General features: G+C 34.3%; 3 protein-coding genes across 4 annotated transcripts; 2 read left to right on the forward strand and 1 right to left on the reverse strand.

Annotated features, from left to right (window-relative positions):
• Positions 1–572: 572 nt before the first annotated feature.
• LOC115957149 (RING-H2 finger protein ATL57-like) lies at positions 573–1227 on the forward strand (the record flags this gene model as incomplete). Its single annotated transcript, XM_031075373.1, has 2 exons — positions 573–627; positions 703–1227. Coding segments are annotated over 2 exons (495 nt in total), but the record flags the coding sequence as incomplete, so codon positions are not given.
• Positions 1228–6734: 5507 nt separating this feature from the next.
• On the forward strand, positions 6735–8727 carry LOC115955597. The gene has a single exon (XM_031073787.1). The coding sequence runs from the start codon at positions 7290–7292 to the stop codon at positions 8232–8234; it is 945 nt and encodes a 314-aa protein (XP_030929647.1). The 5' UTR covers positions 6735–7289; the 3' UTR covers positions 8235–8727.
• A 1603-nt stretch (positions 8728–10330) lies between these two features.
• LOC115955881 (geranylgeranyl transferase type-1 subunit beta) lies at positions 10331–16307 on the reverse strand. 2 transcript variants are annotated; one of them, XM_031074274.1, is made up of 11 exons: positions 16002–16307; positions 15022–15097; positions 14648–14706; positions 14366–14505; positions 13498–13553; positions 13345–13421; positions 13118–13163; positions 11653–11777; positions 11331–11398; positions 11160–11247; positions 10331–10623 (listed from the first exon to the last, which is right to left on the reverse strand). In XM_031074274.1, the coding sequence occupies exons 1-11, from the start codon at positions 16215–16217 to the stop codon at positions 10474–10476; spliced, it is 1101 nt and encodes a 366-aa protein (XP_030930134.1). In that variant the 5' UTR covers positions 16218–16307; the 3' UTR covers positions 10331–10473. The 2 variants fall into 2 exon arrangements, with proteins under 2 accessions (XP_030930134.1, XP_030930135.1); XM_031074275.1 differs by having other exon boundaries at positions 10530–10653; positions 16002–16305.
• Between the last annotated feature and the right edge of the window lie 4 nt (positions 16308–16311).

Here is a 16311-nt window from a genome sequence, read left to right on the forward strand (position 1 = left end):
AAAGAGACACATCAACAATTTCCTTCAATATAAGTATTGTATAAAACAAGAAAAGTATATATACTTGATTATTCTTTACTATTAAGCAAATATACTAATTAATTTTTTATATAAATGAGATTCAAACTCAAGCCTCTTATTTAAGAGCAATAAAACTTCATTCTCAAAAAAAAAAATGACAATAAAACTTTATCAGTTGTCCTACCATAGAGGCACAAAATATGAGCCTATAGTCCTATACTAATCCGACCCAAATTATTTATTTATTTTTTTTATACAAGATAGAATTCTACTCTAACCTAATCTAAGTGTATATGTGTGTAAAACTCCTTTCTGGAGACTTGAATCCCAGTCCTTACCCCCCACACTCCACAAGCACTTATACTTGTAGAGTAACTATTGCACCAAGGGTGTACGGTGGTATCCGACCCAAGTTATGTTAGAGCACAAGGGTGTTGACGAGGCCCAAACAGCTGTAACTATCATGTTACTTTCTATAATCATATTCTAAACCTCAAATAATACTCCTATTGCCATAAGCCAAACATATAGGACAATTTTAATCTTTGCAATTATCGTCTCCTCTACATTGCTTGATAGTCCTGTCCTTGGCACTCTTAGCCATAGGTAATCTCCAATCCATGTCGAACAACAATCCTCCTTTTGACAACCACAACTTAACCATTCTTCTATTTGCCGCAGGATCAGCAGCAATTTTGGTCACAACGCACCATTGCATTGCAGTGTGTTGGTCCAGCCGGCAAAGGCAACAAAGTTTTGTGACTGCAACAGTACTGGAAAATTCAAGCAGCTTCAACAACAATTCAGCAGCTCACCTCATTCCTGCCCATAAATATGAAAAGGGCACGAGCTTGAGAGGCGAAGATGGCACTTGTGCTGTGTGTTTGTGTGAATTTGAAGAGGGTGATGAGCTACGTACCTTACCTGGTTGCATGCACTCTTTTCATGTACCATGCATTGATATGTGGCTCTACTCACACACAAGTTGCCCTATGTGTCGCTCTGATGCCACACCATCACCGTCGCAGATGATATCTCAGAGTGGATTGGATTTAGAATCCGGTGAGGTTGAGGAAGAAGAGTCAGAAACGTTGCAAGAAATCGTTGTTCAATCTAGCTAGCTAGCTAGGAGGGTATGATGGTGAAATGTTGTCTTATTTTTATTATCTTTGCTTTAAAGTTCCAATTTTTATTAGATGTCCCCAAAGGGGCTCTGTTTGCTTAAAGTTTAGTCTTGAAAGTTGCAACCTTTTCTGTCTTTTTGGGGGTGGATACTACATACCTTATTGAAAAAAAAAAAAATTGTGATGTGCAAGCTCGTCTTAGCCGTCTATAACAATTCTAGCCAGGCTTGATTTGTAAAAATTGCCATTTTCTTTGCAATTTAAGGTTAAAAATAAGACTGTTTAAGTTGCAATACTAGTCATTCAGGAAAAAAAAAAACTGCAATAATTGTTCTTATGAAAGTTAATACCATCTTGATCATGGTTCAAACTCCTTCTGGATAGTGGGGATGGCCATGTGGGGACACAATTTGGGTTTACAGATATGATTGTTCCAAGTCCTAATCCATACACAAGACTACAAGAGGGACCTAGAACTTAACGTCCATTTTAACTTGTGGGGCTTTGCCTAAATTTATAATTGGGCCTACACCAGACAAGTCAGTCCAAATTCCAAACTTACAAGCTTGCCCTTTTGAAAATCTCCGCCACGCCTAGTGTTCAGCTCCTGTCTATTTTCTTCTTTTGTTTGTTAATTTGTTTCTCTTGCCTTCCCTCTCCCCAACTCCCAAGAATAGAGAAAAGCTTATTATGCCACACACACCAATGCGTTTTACTTATTATTATTATTATTTTTTTTATTGTAATGCATCGATAATTAGGAGAAAACTCAAATCCTGGATGTTCTTATTGTAAACGCTAAAAGGTGGTGAGCTATAGAGAAAATAAGTTTTTTTTATATTTTTTGGTATGAGTCTATGAGACCCACTAAAATAAGTTCAGAAGGCCAAAAAATTACCTTTATTTTATTTTATTGTTTAATGCATATGCCAGATGCACATATGCATGATATATATTATCTTTCTCTTATAAGTATTACAATTTCATTAACATAGAGGGAAGGAAATCCTGGCCCATGGCCATTGGAGTTTGATTATTATTATCAAGGAAAAAAGAAGCAGCATTGCACTTTCAGGCCCATCAGGCCCATCAGGCCATCATTACTATCAAAAGTATGTCCCCGGCCCGGCGTTAAATCCTCATAAACATGGTGGCAGTCTCTTCTATTGCATGTATCATTCTACAGTGCCACTTGCATCTTTGGATTCTCTCCTATAGAATAAAATTGAATAATCATTATATATATATATATATATATATATGTAAGGGCACGAAATTTAGGGGCCCAAACCCACTTAAAATAGTGATGCCTGTACCACCCAATTAGGTCCAAATAGATAAATATTTGTTTAGAGAGTGAGGAAAACAAGTCAGGCTCAAGTTATTCAAATAAGAAGGGAATGAATGGAAGTTAAAAACAAATAGTATTAATGGTTCTTCTCAAGTCCGCCTGAGGATAATTTTTTTACACAGGGATATACACTTCTCTCTCTCTCTCGTTTTCCTTACTGTTCTTGTTCTAATCTCTTTTCCTTGAATTTTTTGAGATCCCCTCATCTAGAAGTTCTCTTTCTTTATATACTCCTATGCTTCTTGCATCTTAGCCCTCCATCTGCATCCCTTTAGGTTCTCCGTAGGACACTTGTCCCATTAGACTTCTGTTGGAGGTGGTAGAAGGGGCTGCTTAACTGTGAATCTACTGTTCAGGTGTCATTTCCTCATCAATGTAGTTGAGAAAATTGTTACTAATCATTTAATGTGGAGGTAGTAGGTAAGGTTTCATAGGAAACTTCTTTCAAATACCTTGACTTTCTCCTTGAACACCATTCTCTCCACTCAGGTTTCCAGAAGAAATTTTGTCCCTTCCCTCCTTCTTTGCGAGCAAACCCACTCCTCGGGTTTAAAGTGCTTCCACCTAATGAATAAATAATGGTCATAAAGGTCTTGGTCTTCCTCAGTCCTCAGGTCCCTACGATATTCAAATTAGTTTTTAATTAATCTAAATTTATATTATGTATTTAATTTAATTTTCTTAATTTTGGTTTCAAGTGACCCATTTTTAGTAGTCAATGTGAAAGTCAAGATGATCATCTCACTTGTGTAGATAAGACCATCTCATCATCAATACTATTAAATATTTCAATGTGTAAGCATAAGTTATAATCTATCATTTTAGAGTTTTGGGATACATGATAATTTATCAAAGAGTCCGGTTATCGGGTGTCTTTAAAACATATGTTAATATACCAATTTAAGAAAGTTTTGATACCACTTTCATGAAAAATATTATAAAAAATATTTCATAACTCAATGCTTTTAGTAAGTCCATTAACTTTCTCTTTTTATCAAATAATCAAATAAAATTCTTCTAGATCTCTTTCATTACTCATTAGTGGTACGAAAATAAATCATTTGAAATTTTTTTAGAATGAAGTTAGCAATAGCGGAATGGACAAAAAATCTTTGTGGGGTTTATTATGGTTAACTCTATCTGTTGGTAAATGTGTAATAAGTCGTTGACATTATGATGAAGATCTCAAATAATCCTTGACCAACATTGCTTAGAAATTACCCATTAACCACAAGTTTAATTAACACCCAACTTTTAAGATGGGAGCACAATTCCCCTATCAATGAAGTTGTGTTGGAAAACAATAGCATGTCCCTAAGATAAGCCAAGTCCAGCAGTCCATTACATAATGATAATGATTCTCACTATTTTTTCTCAGTACTGTTTAAACATGTGTACCGAATTGTTTGGTAAGCGAGAGGAGTTTTACTGTTTATGGGGGTCTCTCCTAGGGCCAAAATGGCCCTATACCACCTTTTTTTGAAATTTTTAGCAACAAAACACTGTTTCGGAAATAAATGGCAAAGTACCACTTTTTTCAGAAATCGAGTTTTAGAAACTCGAGTTCCTCAAAAAAATTATGTGGTACTCGAGCTTGGTAAACTCGAGTACTATTTACACAATACTCGAGTATACCAAACTCGAGTACATTTTATAAATAAAATGCAAAAAAAAAAAAAAATTTTACACAGTACTCGAGTTTGGTAAACTCGAGTACTGTGTAAATTTTTTTTTTTTTTTTTTTTTTCTGTTTTGTTTTGTTTTTTTGTTTGGGGATATACAAAAAATAAATATAAAGATAAAAATAAGTATTTGAATATACAAAAAAAAAAAAAAAAAAAAAAAAAAAAAAAAAAAAAAAAAAATTTACACTGTACTGTGTAAGCAGATTTGAATATACAGTAAATATGATGTGTAGAGAGAAAATTTTATTAATGTAGAAACAGATTTTATCAAAGCAAAAAAATATATTCGATTATTGTGAAATTCAAACATGAAAAAGCATTCAGATTTGGCGTTTAAATTTAGAAAACACGATTTCACTTGGTGTTTTATGAGAAAACAGTGAAAATTTTTTTAAATAGTGAACAGAAAATAATTTATGCAAAAAAGAGAGCGAATAATTTCATAAATAATGCTGAACAAAAAATAATTTTATGCAAAATCGTAGAATTTGTTTATACGGAAAATAGTGAACAATTTTAATTAATGTAAAAATTAAATTCATATTTCGAAATTAAAATCTCTATATTTTACAATGCTTCTATTTAAATAAATAAAATTCTTATTTTTATCTTTATATTTATTTTTTGTATATCCCCAAACAAAAAAACAAAACAAAACAGGAAAAAAAAAAAAAAAAAATTACACAGTACTCGAGTTTAACAAACTCGAGTACTGTGTAAATTTTTTTTTTTATATTATTTATTTATAAAATGTACTCGAGTTTGGTATACTCGAGTATTGTGTAAATGGTACTCGAGTTTACCAAGCTCGAGTACCACATAATTTTTTTGACGAACTCGAGTTTCTGAAACTCGAGTTCTGGAAAAAGTGGTACTTTGCCATTTATTTCCGAAACAGTGTTTTGTTGCTAAAAATTTCAAAAAAAGGTGGTATAGGGCCATTTTGGCCCTCTCCTAGTCTTATACAGTGGAATTGCACTATGATTCCAGCTGTGATGATGAAGGGGATTCCTTAGAAATTTGTGTTGTAGCTATCTATGCCAATTGAAGGCGAAAGCTGGAATGTAGATAACGAGATCTATTTCTTATAATAACCGTACACCTCTTAGTATTGGACATAATTAATCCTTTGAATTGAGAACTATCTTTTTTAGGTCGGTTTGGTCTTCGAGTCAAACACAGAATCATATAAATTTTGCTGAAATTTTGGACAACGATTTCTAAGTTGATAAAAATTAATAAAATTTTGGGTCATCTTAATAAAATGCTAACGGATGTTCTTAAGATAATTATTAATAAAAAATATTAAAGAGTGTCTTTAGGGTATTTGTTAACAATCTATTTTAAGAAAGTTTTAACATCACTTTTATGAAAAATGGAAAAAATTGTCAAAACATTAATTGCTTCTTTTTTTTTCCATAAAAACTTTATTTAACTTGATTGTTAACTAATACTCTAAAAACACTAGTTAGCATGACCCATTATTAATAACCTATTTTTTAAAAAAAAATTAACATTACTTTCACGAAAAATATAAAAAGTCATTAAAAAATTAATTATTATTTTTTATAAAAAATTTCTAAAATTATTTAATAAACTAATGCCATTAAGACATTGGTTAAATATTCTTATTAAATTTTATAGATACTCTTTTGTACTAAATTGCCATTGCCTTTTCTTTTTATTTTTTATTTTTAGAAGAGGCAAATTATTTCTTTATTTTTTTGTAAAAGATAGGATTATTAAATGACACATCACTTTCCTTTTTATTTATAATCTCATGTGATTCCTCGAAGGACGCGACCCCGTGATGGCTCAACCATAAAGGCATAAACTAGTAAGGCATTTGCCGACCTTTTGCCTAAGGTGAGTTGGATTATTTTTTTCTTTTTTAGTAACTTATTTATATTTAAGTACTGTCTTACAAACCTTCAAAAAAAAAGTAGTGTCTTACAAAATTATTTTTAGATATAATTGTGTGGACCTAGATTTTTATTGAAAAACTTATTTATTTATTTACTAAAAATTGGTTAAATGATAGTAATAACTTAAAAAGTAAGACTTCAAAAAAAAAAATGATATATAAACAAATAAACTAAAAAACTTAAGAAATTATGATCTATTTTTACCAACTTTGAACAAATAAGCTTTCAATAACTAATAGGAAGGAATAGTCTTAAGCCATGTAATAATCTACCAAAAAATACCTAGTCAGGGTTGCTGTTGGACCCAATGGCAAAAATAAAACTGATTCAGTAATTTTTTTGGTGGCTTGTGCCTCTAGCGATTTGTGGCAATGGATTTGTGACAATAAAGTCACAATAATTTTTATAAAATGATAATTGTTAATGGTAAATAATAATAATAATAATAAATATGCGTGGTAAGCTTAAATGAGAACTAATAAAACATGTCAATTCAACTGTTGCAAAAATGTTACGGAAATTTATTATTATGTTTGTAGTATACTCTTCGATGGTTTGTTCAGCTACTAGTTTTTGTTGTGGTTTTAAGATTGAGAGAATCTTTTTACTTTATTTTATGTTCTGTTAAACCCATTTCGGAGCACCTGTGAGGTTTAGAGAATGTTTTATAATTCTGGCTAGAAGATAAAATTATCCACAGCTTGTAGGTTTAGAACCTTGTCGTGTCGAAAGTAAAAAAGGGTTCTACTCTACAATCATGTTTCATTATTCAAGAGTGTGATTGTCAGAGAAAGAGAGCTTTTTTTCTTTTTTTTTGGGTGTGTTTTAGCAGGTGAGTGTTTTTGGTTTGTCGTTTACCAATAGAGTTAGGAAATAATACATTGTTGCTTTTTTAGTAAAGAGAAGCTGAGAGTTTGATACCTCTTTGTTCCAGTCAAAGTATAGAGGATCTGGGTTCTAGAGTTTGTCTCTTGTTCAGATAAGAATGAGACTATTCAGAAGTCCCCTGTAAGCTTTTTCCTTCACTTTCTTGGGTATGTCTTGCAGTGGAATCAAGTGGATTTTCAGGTAGACTACAGCTTATGATGGTTTTTTGGCTAATATATTTCAGTGCAACTTGAGCTTGTTATTTTGGTGATTTGAGGTAAGTTCAGAAGTTCTCTAATGTGATTTGAAGGCAAAGATGAAATCTTTGAGTAGTGTAGGACTTGGTCTGAGTGTAGTTTTTGGTTGCCTTTTCTTGGCTCTTGTTGCTGAGCTTTACTACTTATTGTGGTGGAAGAAGAGGTTTGCCAATGGAAGGATTGAAAATGACTACAGCAGCCCCGCTAGAGAGCTATTCTACATGTTTTGCTGGAAGAAGTCTACTTCTTTGAGGCACACAGCTTTGGATCCCCAGGAACTTCGTGCTTCTGTGGGAATCGCAGGCACCCTTGTCCATGAACCAGAAGCCCAGCTTCATATGCAGTCAAACAAGGATTTTTGGCTCAAACCCTTTGGAGAGGATGACATAGAGACAGAGTTTATGAGGCTAGAAAACCTCTCAGGCCCTCCAAGATTCCTCTTCACAATTATAGAGGAAACTAGGGAGGACTTAGAGTCTGAAGATGCCAAGTCTAAGGGTGACAAGAGTGGAAAGAATTCAAGAAGTAGAAGCTTGAGTGATTTGATTCTAACAGTGGAGACACCATATTTGACCCCTCTGGCTTCTCCATCATTTTTCACTCCCCCTCTTACTCCACAAAAACAAAACGGATTCAACCCTCTATTTGAATCAGCAACAGATGCAGAGTTCAACAGGATGAAGTCATCACCTCCTCCAAAATTCAAGTTCTTGCAGGATGCAGAGGAGAAACTTGAAAGAAAACTAATGGAAGCAGCTCAAGAAAAGGTTCATATTGGCGATGAGCTTGTTCAAGAAAACATAAATAAAGATTCCCATTCAAAGTTTCATAAAGATGAGGAAGATGGGCCTTTCATCACAATCATTGTGGACAGGAACAAGGAAAGAGAGCTTATTAATCACCATTTACCACAGTATCATTCAAGCACTTCACAGGTACTTCCTCTAGCTTCTTCACCTTCAACATTCAGAACACAGATTAACAAGGAGCCCAATTTTCATTAGAGTTTGATTAACCAATATGAAATGGTTTTGTCTTTCTTCTCCCCCCACCTTTGTATCTTATTGGATTTTTTTCGATGTTTGTCAGTCTTTTTTAAGATTGTATCTTATTTCTTCTGCGGTGTTTGGGGATGCTGTTAGTGTTATAACCTTATAGGTTAAACTTGCTTAACCATTGTGGAATGTATCTTGAATTTTCAAGGTGGGTCTGAGACTCTGATGCAAGTGTTGGGGAGACCTGTGGGGGTTATTTGTTTTATTCAATCTCCATGTCTCCACAGGGTCTAAAACCTGTAATCATTCTTGTGACTGATATTATTGTCGAAAGGGCACTGTAAAATTCTTTCAAGGCCATGCCTTTCTTTCCCCTTAATTTTCAGCCTTTAGCTATTGTCCTTTTTAATCCCTCACTTTTGTAGTCTACAGCTTTGTTTTTCTCTGCACGCTTTGTGATAATAGTTGAGAGAAACATACATAATAAAAGTATAAAAACACACACTGCTGCAATGTCGTTATCTTTTACTCTTTTTTGTTGCATGTTTAGTTGTTTAATTTGATAGGGAAAAAATATTTTCTGACTATCTGATCAAAAACATAAAAGAAAGCCAAAGATGAAAGAAGGTTTGGTGGGCCAAACAAAGGGGTAGTTTAGGGTTTATGAATGTAAATGGATTTCATGACATACCATGTAACAAAGTGACAAAGTTGGATAAAGGAGATTGTGAGATGCCTTTGGGCTTTTTCCTAAATAACAAAGGACGCAATTGCCCGTGAAAATGTCTCGTGCTTGTAGGCCGAAAGCTGCCCAACATAGAGAATCATTATATGCACTACTTTTTATTTGCTCTTTGGAGTATTTTGCTTGATTTCTTTTATTTTTTTATTTGCTATGTCACTCAAGCTGACCCAAACCAGGTTGTTTTCGTTATTGTCCTGTCCTAACATGACACAGCCACACAGGATACAACAACAACAACAAAAAAATTCACAACGGCTGAAATTATATATTATGATCGATATATTATAAAATTGATATCATTCTAATCAGAATAAATTTTGATAAAAAATAAAAAGTTGGCTTTAGCATTGCTTATATTAATATGAGAATACAATATGTATAGTGATGCAAAAACATTTACCAACTGTTGGAGGTGATATTCTGTAAATTATGTAAATAAAAATGGAATAAGCGATGGGCTTAATGAACTATGTGAAAATGATGTTGCACAAATTATAAATTATGAAAAAAAAATTGTGAAAATTTATGTCTCTAGCCTTGCTTATGCGAATAACTTGTAACACTACAGGAAAGATTTTAGAGTCCAGGGTCTTGACCTCCATGAGGTATAACTAACAGCTCAGGGTAGTGAACTGATGCCCACCAAGAGTTCTTGGTCAAAAAGAAGAGAGACAAATTGCATACGGCTAACTCAAATGCCTAGCCTATAATAACCATAAAATCCCTACTCAAATCACTTACAACATTAATGGAGAAATAGTTTAAGTAACTTGGTATATGGATGTTTTGCAAGTGGCAAACCTTATATTTGGATGTAAAACTGGAATGCTTACTAGTGTAAGCACTAGTACTTTCGAGAAGTTGGTTTAAATAGTGTATGACTACGTTTTAAGTTCTAAAACAGACAATATAATGAGCTGATCAACCTTGGAGAAAAGCGAAAGTTAGATACAGACAATATGGAAGCTCAAAATGAACAGCATCTCGCAAAATCAGGGATTGGCAGCATCAAAAACATTAACCAGAAGACCAGAACAGCTTTTGCTTTTTGGAAAGAAAGGCCAAAACAACTTAAGAACAGTTAAAAACATGAGTCCCCATAGAGGTGGGGTAGAATTTTTTTGGGAGGATTTGAAGGACAGGGGCAAGAATGCTGTGCCATTCAACAATAATAATCACGAGTCATGACAAGGTCAATCGCAGAACAACTCCATTCTATGCTTCACATGAGGGAAAAGAATGTCTTAGAAAATAAATATGTAGAAGGGTTTTTTTTTTTTTTTTTTTTAACTTTTGATTTTTTTTAAATTATTGCTATTATTATTTTGGGTAAGTAATACAGATACAAAACGCCTACATCTATTTTATGTGGAATGTACATTAAATGGACAAATTAAATCACATGAATTCAATAACCAAGCACTGCTTGCCAATTTGGCCTGGCAGTGCAACCATTTCCAGATGACTGTTACAAAGCCAACAAAATAAAAAAGAACAAATAAGTCAGATCCCTGTAGCAGCCTGATCTGTTATACCCAACTCAACACACAGTGAGCTCATGCCTGATTCCCCCAGGAGGCTGAATGCGGTAATTCCATAATAGGAGTGGTACAAATCCGGAAATTGCCCTGGGAACTTACTGAAACCGCCAAACTGGTGCAGAAACAAATTTCAGCAACGGACCTAGATTTTCAAGAGAGATTATCTAAGAGAATACTTAATGATATCCTCATATCAGTAGATTTTCAGACCCGTGGGGGGGGGGGGGGGGTAAGTTTTTAGTATTATAAGCATGATTTGTCATTGATTTTAACTTCATTGACAAAAAATTCTTAAAACATTTTTTTACCATTGTATACTAGTATTTCTCCTCCCTGGCCTTTTCAGTCACAGATCATATATGTAATTCCATCAGTTGATACTGATAGTGAAGATATTTGGCTTTATTCTTTAAAACTGCCAGGTATGATGGCAGGCTTTAGTCACCATAGATGTATGTCAGTTTATTTCTTTCCATGTATCATGGATGAGACTCATCAACTGACTATATTAATCCTATGCATTGGGCATACAACTAGAAGTAAATACATGGCCAATGGGCAAGAAACCTTCAAAACACCACAGTAAAATCTTAACTAAATATTTAAGCTGAATCCAAATCTATTAGGTAAAAGGAGAGGCATCATTACCTCATACTGACAAGTCAGCAAAAATCCATGTAATTCTTTTTCATCAATAAATTTGAGGCCCCCTAAGATTCGTAAAGTCGCTCCAACCCTGCACAAACAAATGGCTCTTGTCAATGTGCAAAAAACTCCATACCACCCCTCTGGAACTTCATAATGGTTTCGTGGGCTTACCAAAATGCATAACATGTATCGCTATCTTTGTTAGGTCTACCTTGAAAACCACCATTCATTGCCTGCCTCTGCAGCATATAGAAAAGAAGAGTATGTAAAAATACCTTTACAGCCATACAGTAAAAGGAGTAGTAGAACTACTTAAAATTAAACATCGAATTGACATGATCAAATATTCAAATAGGAAAACAATGGAGACAATTTTCATACGCAGTTTACTCTTTTCGCAATTATTGAAGTCATGTTTATGTTTGTCCATTCAGTTGATTATTTAAATTTAAAATCACCTTCAGGGGTTTCCATAATTAGATGAGAAAAATACCTGCAAGATCCAACTAAGCAGCAATGGCACATTTACAATAGATGATGTTGCACTATTGGACAGAAGATCATCTCCAATGAATCCCATTAATCGGAGAGATGCAACAGCACAGTAAGTTGCACCACCTGTGGTACTAAAATGAACACTGTTGGTAGATATCATAAAAAAAGTCCATCTCTGGAGATCAAGAGAACTATAGCAAAGAGCTAGTTTATGCATATCCAAGCTTGTTTTCAATTTTTAAGCTTGTAAAGAAAGGACCATATTAAACCAAAAATCCCTGAACTCCCCCCTTCCAGATGAGGGAAACAATAAAAGAAGACCACACACCCTATGAGACTAGCCAGTTGGGAATCTAATTTGATTATGGCAGTAATTGACTTAGACTTGGTCAACACGTGGTTGAATGGAGTTTCATCTTCTGACAAGATTCAGCATCAAAAATAACCTCGTGGTACCTAATCCCCTCGACATCTCCCCCCCCCCAAACAAAAAAAAACCACCCAAAACAAACAAAAAAACAATGGGGAAAAAGAGAAACATCTCAAACAAGGTGGAAATGAATCAACCTCGCAAGGATCATGGTTAAGCTACAACACATAAAGAAATAGGTCTTCTTTACAGATCTCTGAAAATAATTTGGTGAATGCTGACCCAAAGAATCAAAATGGAAAACCTTGGAATCATGCACGGCAGTTATATGGTATGATATGGGAATAGAGGGGGAAAAAAAAAATGGGCGGTGAGTCAGTGACATGATTTCTCCACACCATCCGCATGAAAGAGATGCTCTTTGACTAAGATAATTCTTTTGTAAGTGCTTTAACTTTTTCCTGCTGTTATAAAGATCAGACATGAGGAAATGTAAGAGATAAAATGGATTTTGAATGATGATTTGTGAAAGATATTACATGAAGCAAGGAAGAAAAATTCAGACAAAAATAAGGAAAGCTTCTCTCCCAAGCCAGACAGAATCATCTTAGTTCAAGTTGTTTAACTTACAAATTAACAACCTAGATATAACATATATCTGAGCTTTAATCTTCTAATTGACCGCTTCAGAAATCATAGTACTAGATCATTGCTGTGATTGAAGGTTCCATAAGGACGGTTACAACACTGCAACTAGTAATAGCAAGACCTTTTTTTTTTCCCTGAAATTTCAATGCTCTTATTGCTGCATGTTTACCATCCCACACTTCTTCTTTTTTAAAAACCTATTCAGCCTCCTCACAGTCAATATTCATTTGAACAGACAATAAAAATGTATTGAACCTTTAAGACACGAACAGCCATCTCTTCTTACCCCCTCTTGTTCCTTTTTTTTTTCCTCGCTTGATAAGAGTTTGAATGTAAGCCATTGGAAGGGTATTGTTGATAAAGTTTCCAATAAGTTGGAACCCTCAAGACACACAAATTTGAGAGAACATAAATGAAAAATCATACTGGATTTATTTAGACTCACCATGAGATTCTGAACCAGGTGTTAATCCAAAGCCACCATCATATGACTGAAAGCACAGCATCAATTGTATGTAAGTATATGTGCACAATAGCCATAATTTGCAAGATTTTGATAGGTAGATAATGGGGAAGGGGGAGATGGAGTTCGAACAAGAATGAATGCAACATTGAAAACCACAGGAGGGCTGCATAAAAGAAGAGTGCTCAAGAACAGTGAACTTGCACTACCTGGCAATTTATTATGTACTCCTTTGCTTTCTCCTTATCCATGCCCCTCCAATCCTCCAACATAAAACAGATGGCAGCTGAAACAACAATAAGTTATTCTTAATATTTCATCAAAGAGCATATTGAGTTTCCCAAACATATCTATTTCCTTACCTGCACAATACATAAACCGAAGATCTGTCTCTGCCCCAATGTGGATGGGCATAAAACTGCCAAGAAAGGAAGACTCAGAATTATTCTACATCAAGGGATGATAAAAAACTTACAATACGTTAAGGTTTTATTTTCGGTAGAGATGTTAGAAAACGATAGTAAAATTAATTCAAGCTAAGCAATGTATTCCCACAGATAGCATATTAATCAAAAATCTTTTTAATTAAAATTTTCCTTTTTTATTTAATTTGTTTAACTCTCTCTCTCTCTCTCTCTCTCTCTCTCTCTCTCCAATCATCACCAAACCAAAAATCCCAAATCAAAATTAATATCATCAAACATATCATTGAGTACTGTAACATCCAGTGACCCAACCAACCAGCCATCAAAATCCCTTTGGCCAAACCCTAAACAAGCCCAACAACCAAATCCCAATCACCACAAACAAATGCAAAACCACTACGTTGGAAACCTCATCACCACTAACCCATCAGTGCTGTGAACTACACAAATCCCCACCCAAAGCAGCCGCCTCCATCATCTCACTGGCAAACCCATCACAAAGACCTACAAGCTCTTGTTTTGATCTTATGATCTGGTTGAAATTACTCATTTATTGTTTGCTTTTTTTTTTTCTTCTTTTTTTCTTTTTTCGGGTTGCTTAAACGATTTTTTGAATCCACAAACTCACCCTCCATCCACTTGTGTGGAAAGATGAAGAGCCGTTTGAGCTAGAGCTCTTGAACAACTGCTTTCACAATTTGTATATGAAGGAAATGGAGAAACAAATTATACATAATTTTGGAGAAGTGACAGTATACTGCTTTGAGGAAAAGAAAGTAAGAGATCCAAGAACATTAAAGCTTACCTCCCATCAGGTTGTTGAAGGTTTCTCATTGATGTCAGCATCATCTCAGAGTCAATACTAGAGAGATTATAGCCAACAATCTTTAGTATGGATAGGGCACAGTATGTGCTTGCCAAATGACTACCATTGTGACTCATAACCTTGGATAAAAAAGAAAAGTTTACTCCAAGAAAGAGTATGAAATATACATTTCCATAAGCTTTTTACATAAACAAAATCATTTTATCATATAAATGCACAACAAATTAGAATAAAATATAAGTGTGTGATTTTTTGTTATACCCCCCTACTTTCACCAGGAAATTGTGAAGTTCTGGAACCATGGAACCCATAAAATTGCCCTGCAGAAAATCAACAGATATATGACACTTCGTTCATTTATATACTCCTGCATAAGGATTACACATGCTTGAAAGGGAAATGCTCCCACATGACTTACAAAACAAAGAGAAAACAGAGATTATATATGCACGTTAAGTGACAACCCCGAATTACCACATATAAAATACTCAAAAGTTCCAACCCAATTAAATTAGATCAGTTTTCCAAGCAAGAAGCCCTCTTTTCTTTTCTTTTCTTTTTTCATAAATAAAACCATGATAACTACAATAACAAGTCAAATATGTTGGGGAGAGAACACCTTGAGAAGCCCATACCATCATTTGGTTCATCTTCAGATTTTGGGTGAGCTTGAAAGGATAAAACCCAACTGGTGACCGTGTCCTTGTCAACCTAAAATATGTATACAACAAACCTTAATTAAATCTTTTTTTCTTTTTTTTTGCCAAAACACTTGGTTTAATTCAACCATAGTTGGAAAGATAATCAAGTGCCTACCAATGTATGTTCGTCACAAACCACACTATGACATAGGGAATAGAGTAAGGGTAAAAAAAAAGTATCTCAAACTCTCATTTCAGTCATTATGCATATGAAAAAGGAAAAGTACTAGTAAAAATTTGAATTCTATGCTTCATGCTATCTTAATTTACCTAAAGAAAGTTCACTACAGGAAGAAGTTGTAACGGAAACATTCAAGCGGAAAACATTAAAATCTCAACACTTACATGATTAGGAAGTTGCATAAATACAGTCAAATTGTAAAATCAAATCCAAATCCAAAAACACAAAATTATTTCAATTTTATTTACATAAAATTCACTAACATTCCCAGTAACTCATAAGTCATAATCACTCGAAAGTCGAACTCAAAACAAATAGCTAGAATAGTATCTGCCTTCTGTTTCCATTTCCCCCACATTTCCCATAGCTAAATCCGGCTCTTCTTTTCTAATCAGAATTTGTTACAATTCAAAATCCATGATCCAACCCTAACAACACCAAACTCAAAAAATTCATTAAAAAAATAAAAGCATTAAATTTCAAAACTCCTAAGCAAACAAAACAAGAATTGCATAATTTTGAATTAGCCAAATTACTATTTTGGTCCCTGAATTACACTTCAACGTCCAAAATTCCATTCTTAAAGTAAAAATTTAACAGTTTCGTTTTCAAAAAACAGAGTAGCTTGAACCGTTTTCAATCTCCATAGAAGTTGTGAAACTATAAAAATTGAAACACACAATAGTGAATATATATGAAATTAGAGAGTCAAATGAGAGAGAAAGAGAGGTACGCGATCGATAGAGGAGAGTAGATCGAGGCCGGAGATGACGAAGTAAGCGAGGGTGAGGCGGTTGATCTCTTGGCTCTGATACTGCCACGGCAAAAGCTCGTACATCATCTGTAGGAAAGTCACGTGCCGATCCTTGTCGAACTCTGGACTTGAATAAGAGTCTGAAGGCGGAGGAGACGGTGGCTCTTCCATTGGTTCCAACTCCGGCTCCGCCATTTCTTTTCCTTTTTCCGAGTTCTGAGTCTTCTTCTACTTCTGCTGAGTGTGATTTTTTTTGTGATCTGAAAGGACAAAGATGTCTTTTTCACTC

The sequence above is a fragment of the Quercus lobata genome, chromosome 8 (genome assembly GCF_001633185.2).
Source record: "Quercus lobata isolate SW786 chromosome 8, ValleyOak3.0 Primary Assembly, whole genome shotgun sequence".
Lineage (NCBI taxonomy): Eukaryota > Viridiplantae > Streptophyta > Magnoliopsida > Fagales > Fagaceae > Quercus > Quercus lobata.

What these genes read in the sequence shown, in the direction of transcription:
- LOC115955597 (XM_031073787.1), top strand. Translation starts at nt 7,290, where the DNA reads ATGAAATCTTTGAGTAGTGTAGGACTTGGTCTGAGTGTAGTTTTTGGT.
- LOC115955881 (XM_031074274.1), bottom strand. Translation starts at nt 16,217, where the DNA reads ATGGCGGAGCCGGAGTTGGAACCAATGGAAGAGCCACCGTCTCCTCCG. An exon ending in TGAAGATGAACCAAATGATG is followed by an intron (nt 14,707 to 15,021) that starts GTATGGGCTTCT and finishes GATTTTCTGCAG; the next exon opens with GGCAATTTTATGGGTTCCAT. An exon ending in TGCTGACTTGTCAGTATGAG is followed by an intron (nt 10,624 to 11,159) that starts GTAATGATGCCT and finishes TTTCTGCACCAG; the next exon opens with TTTGGCGGTTTCAGTAAGTT.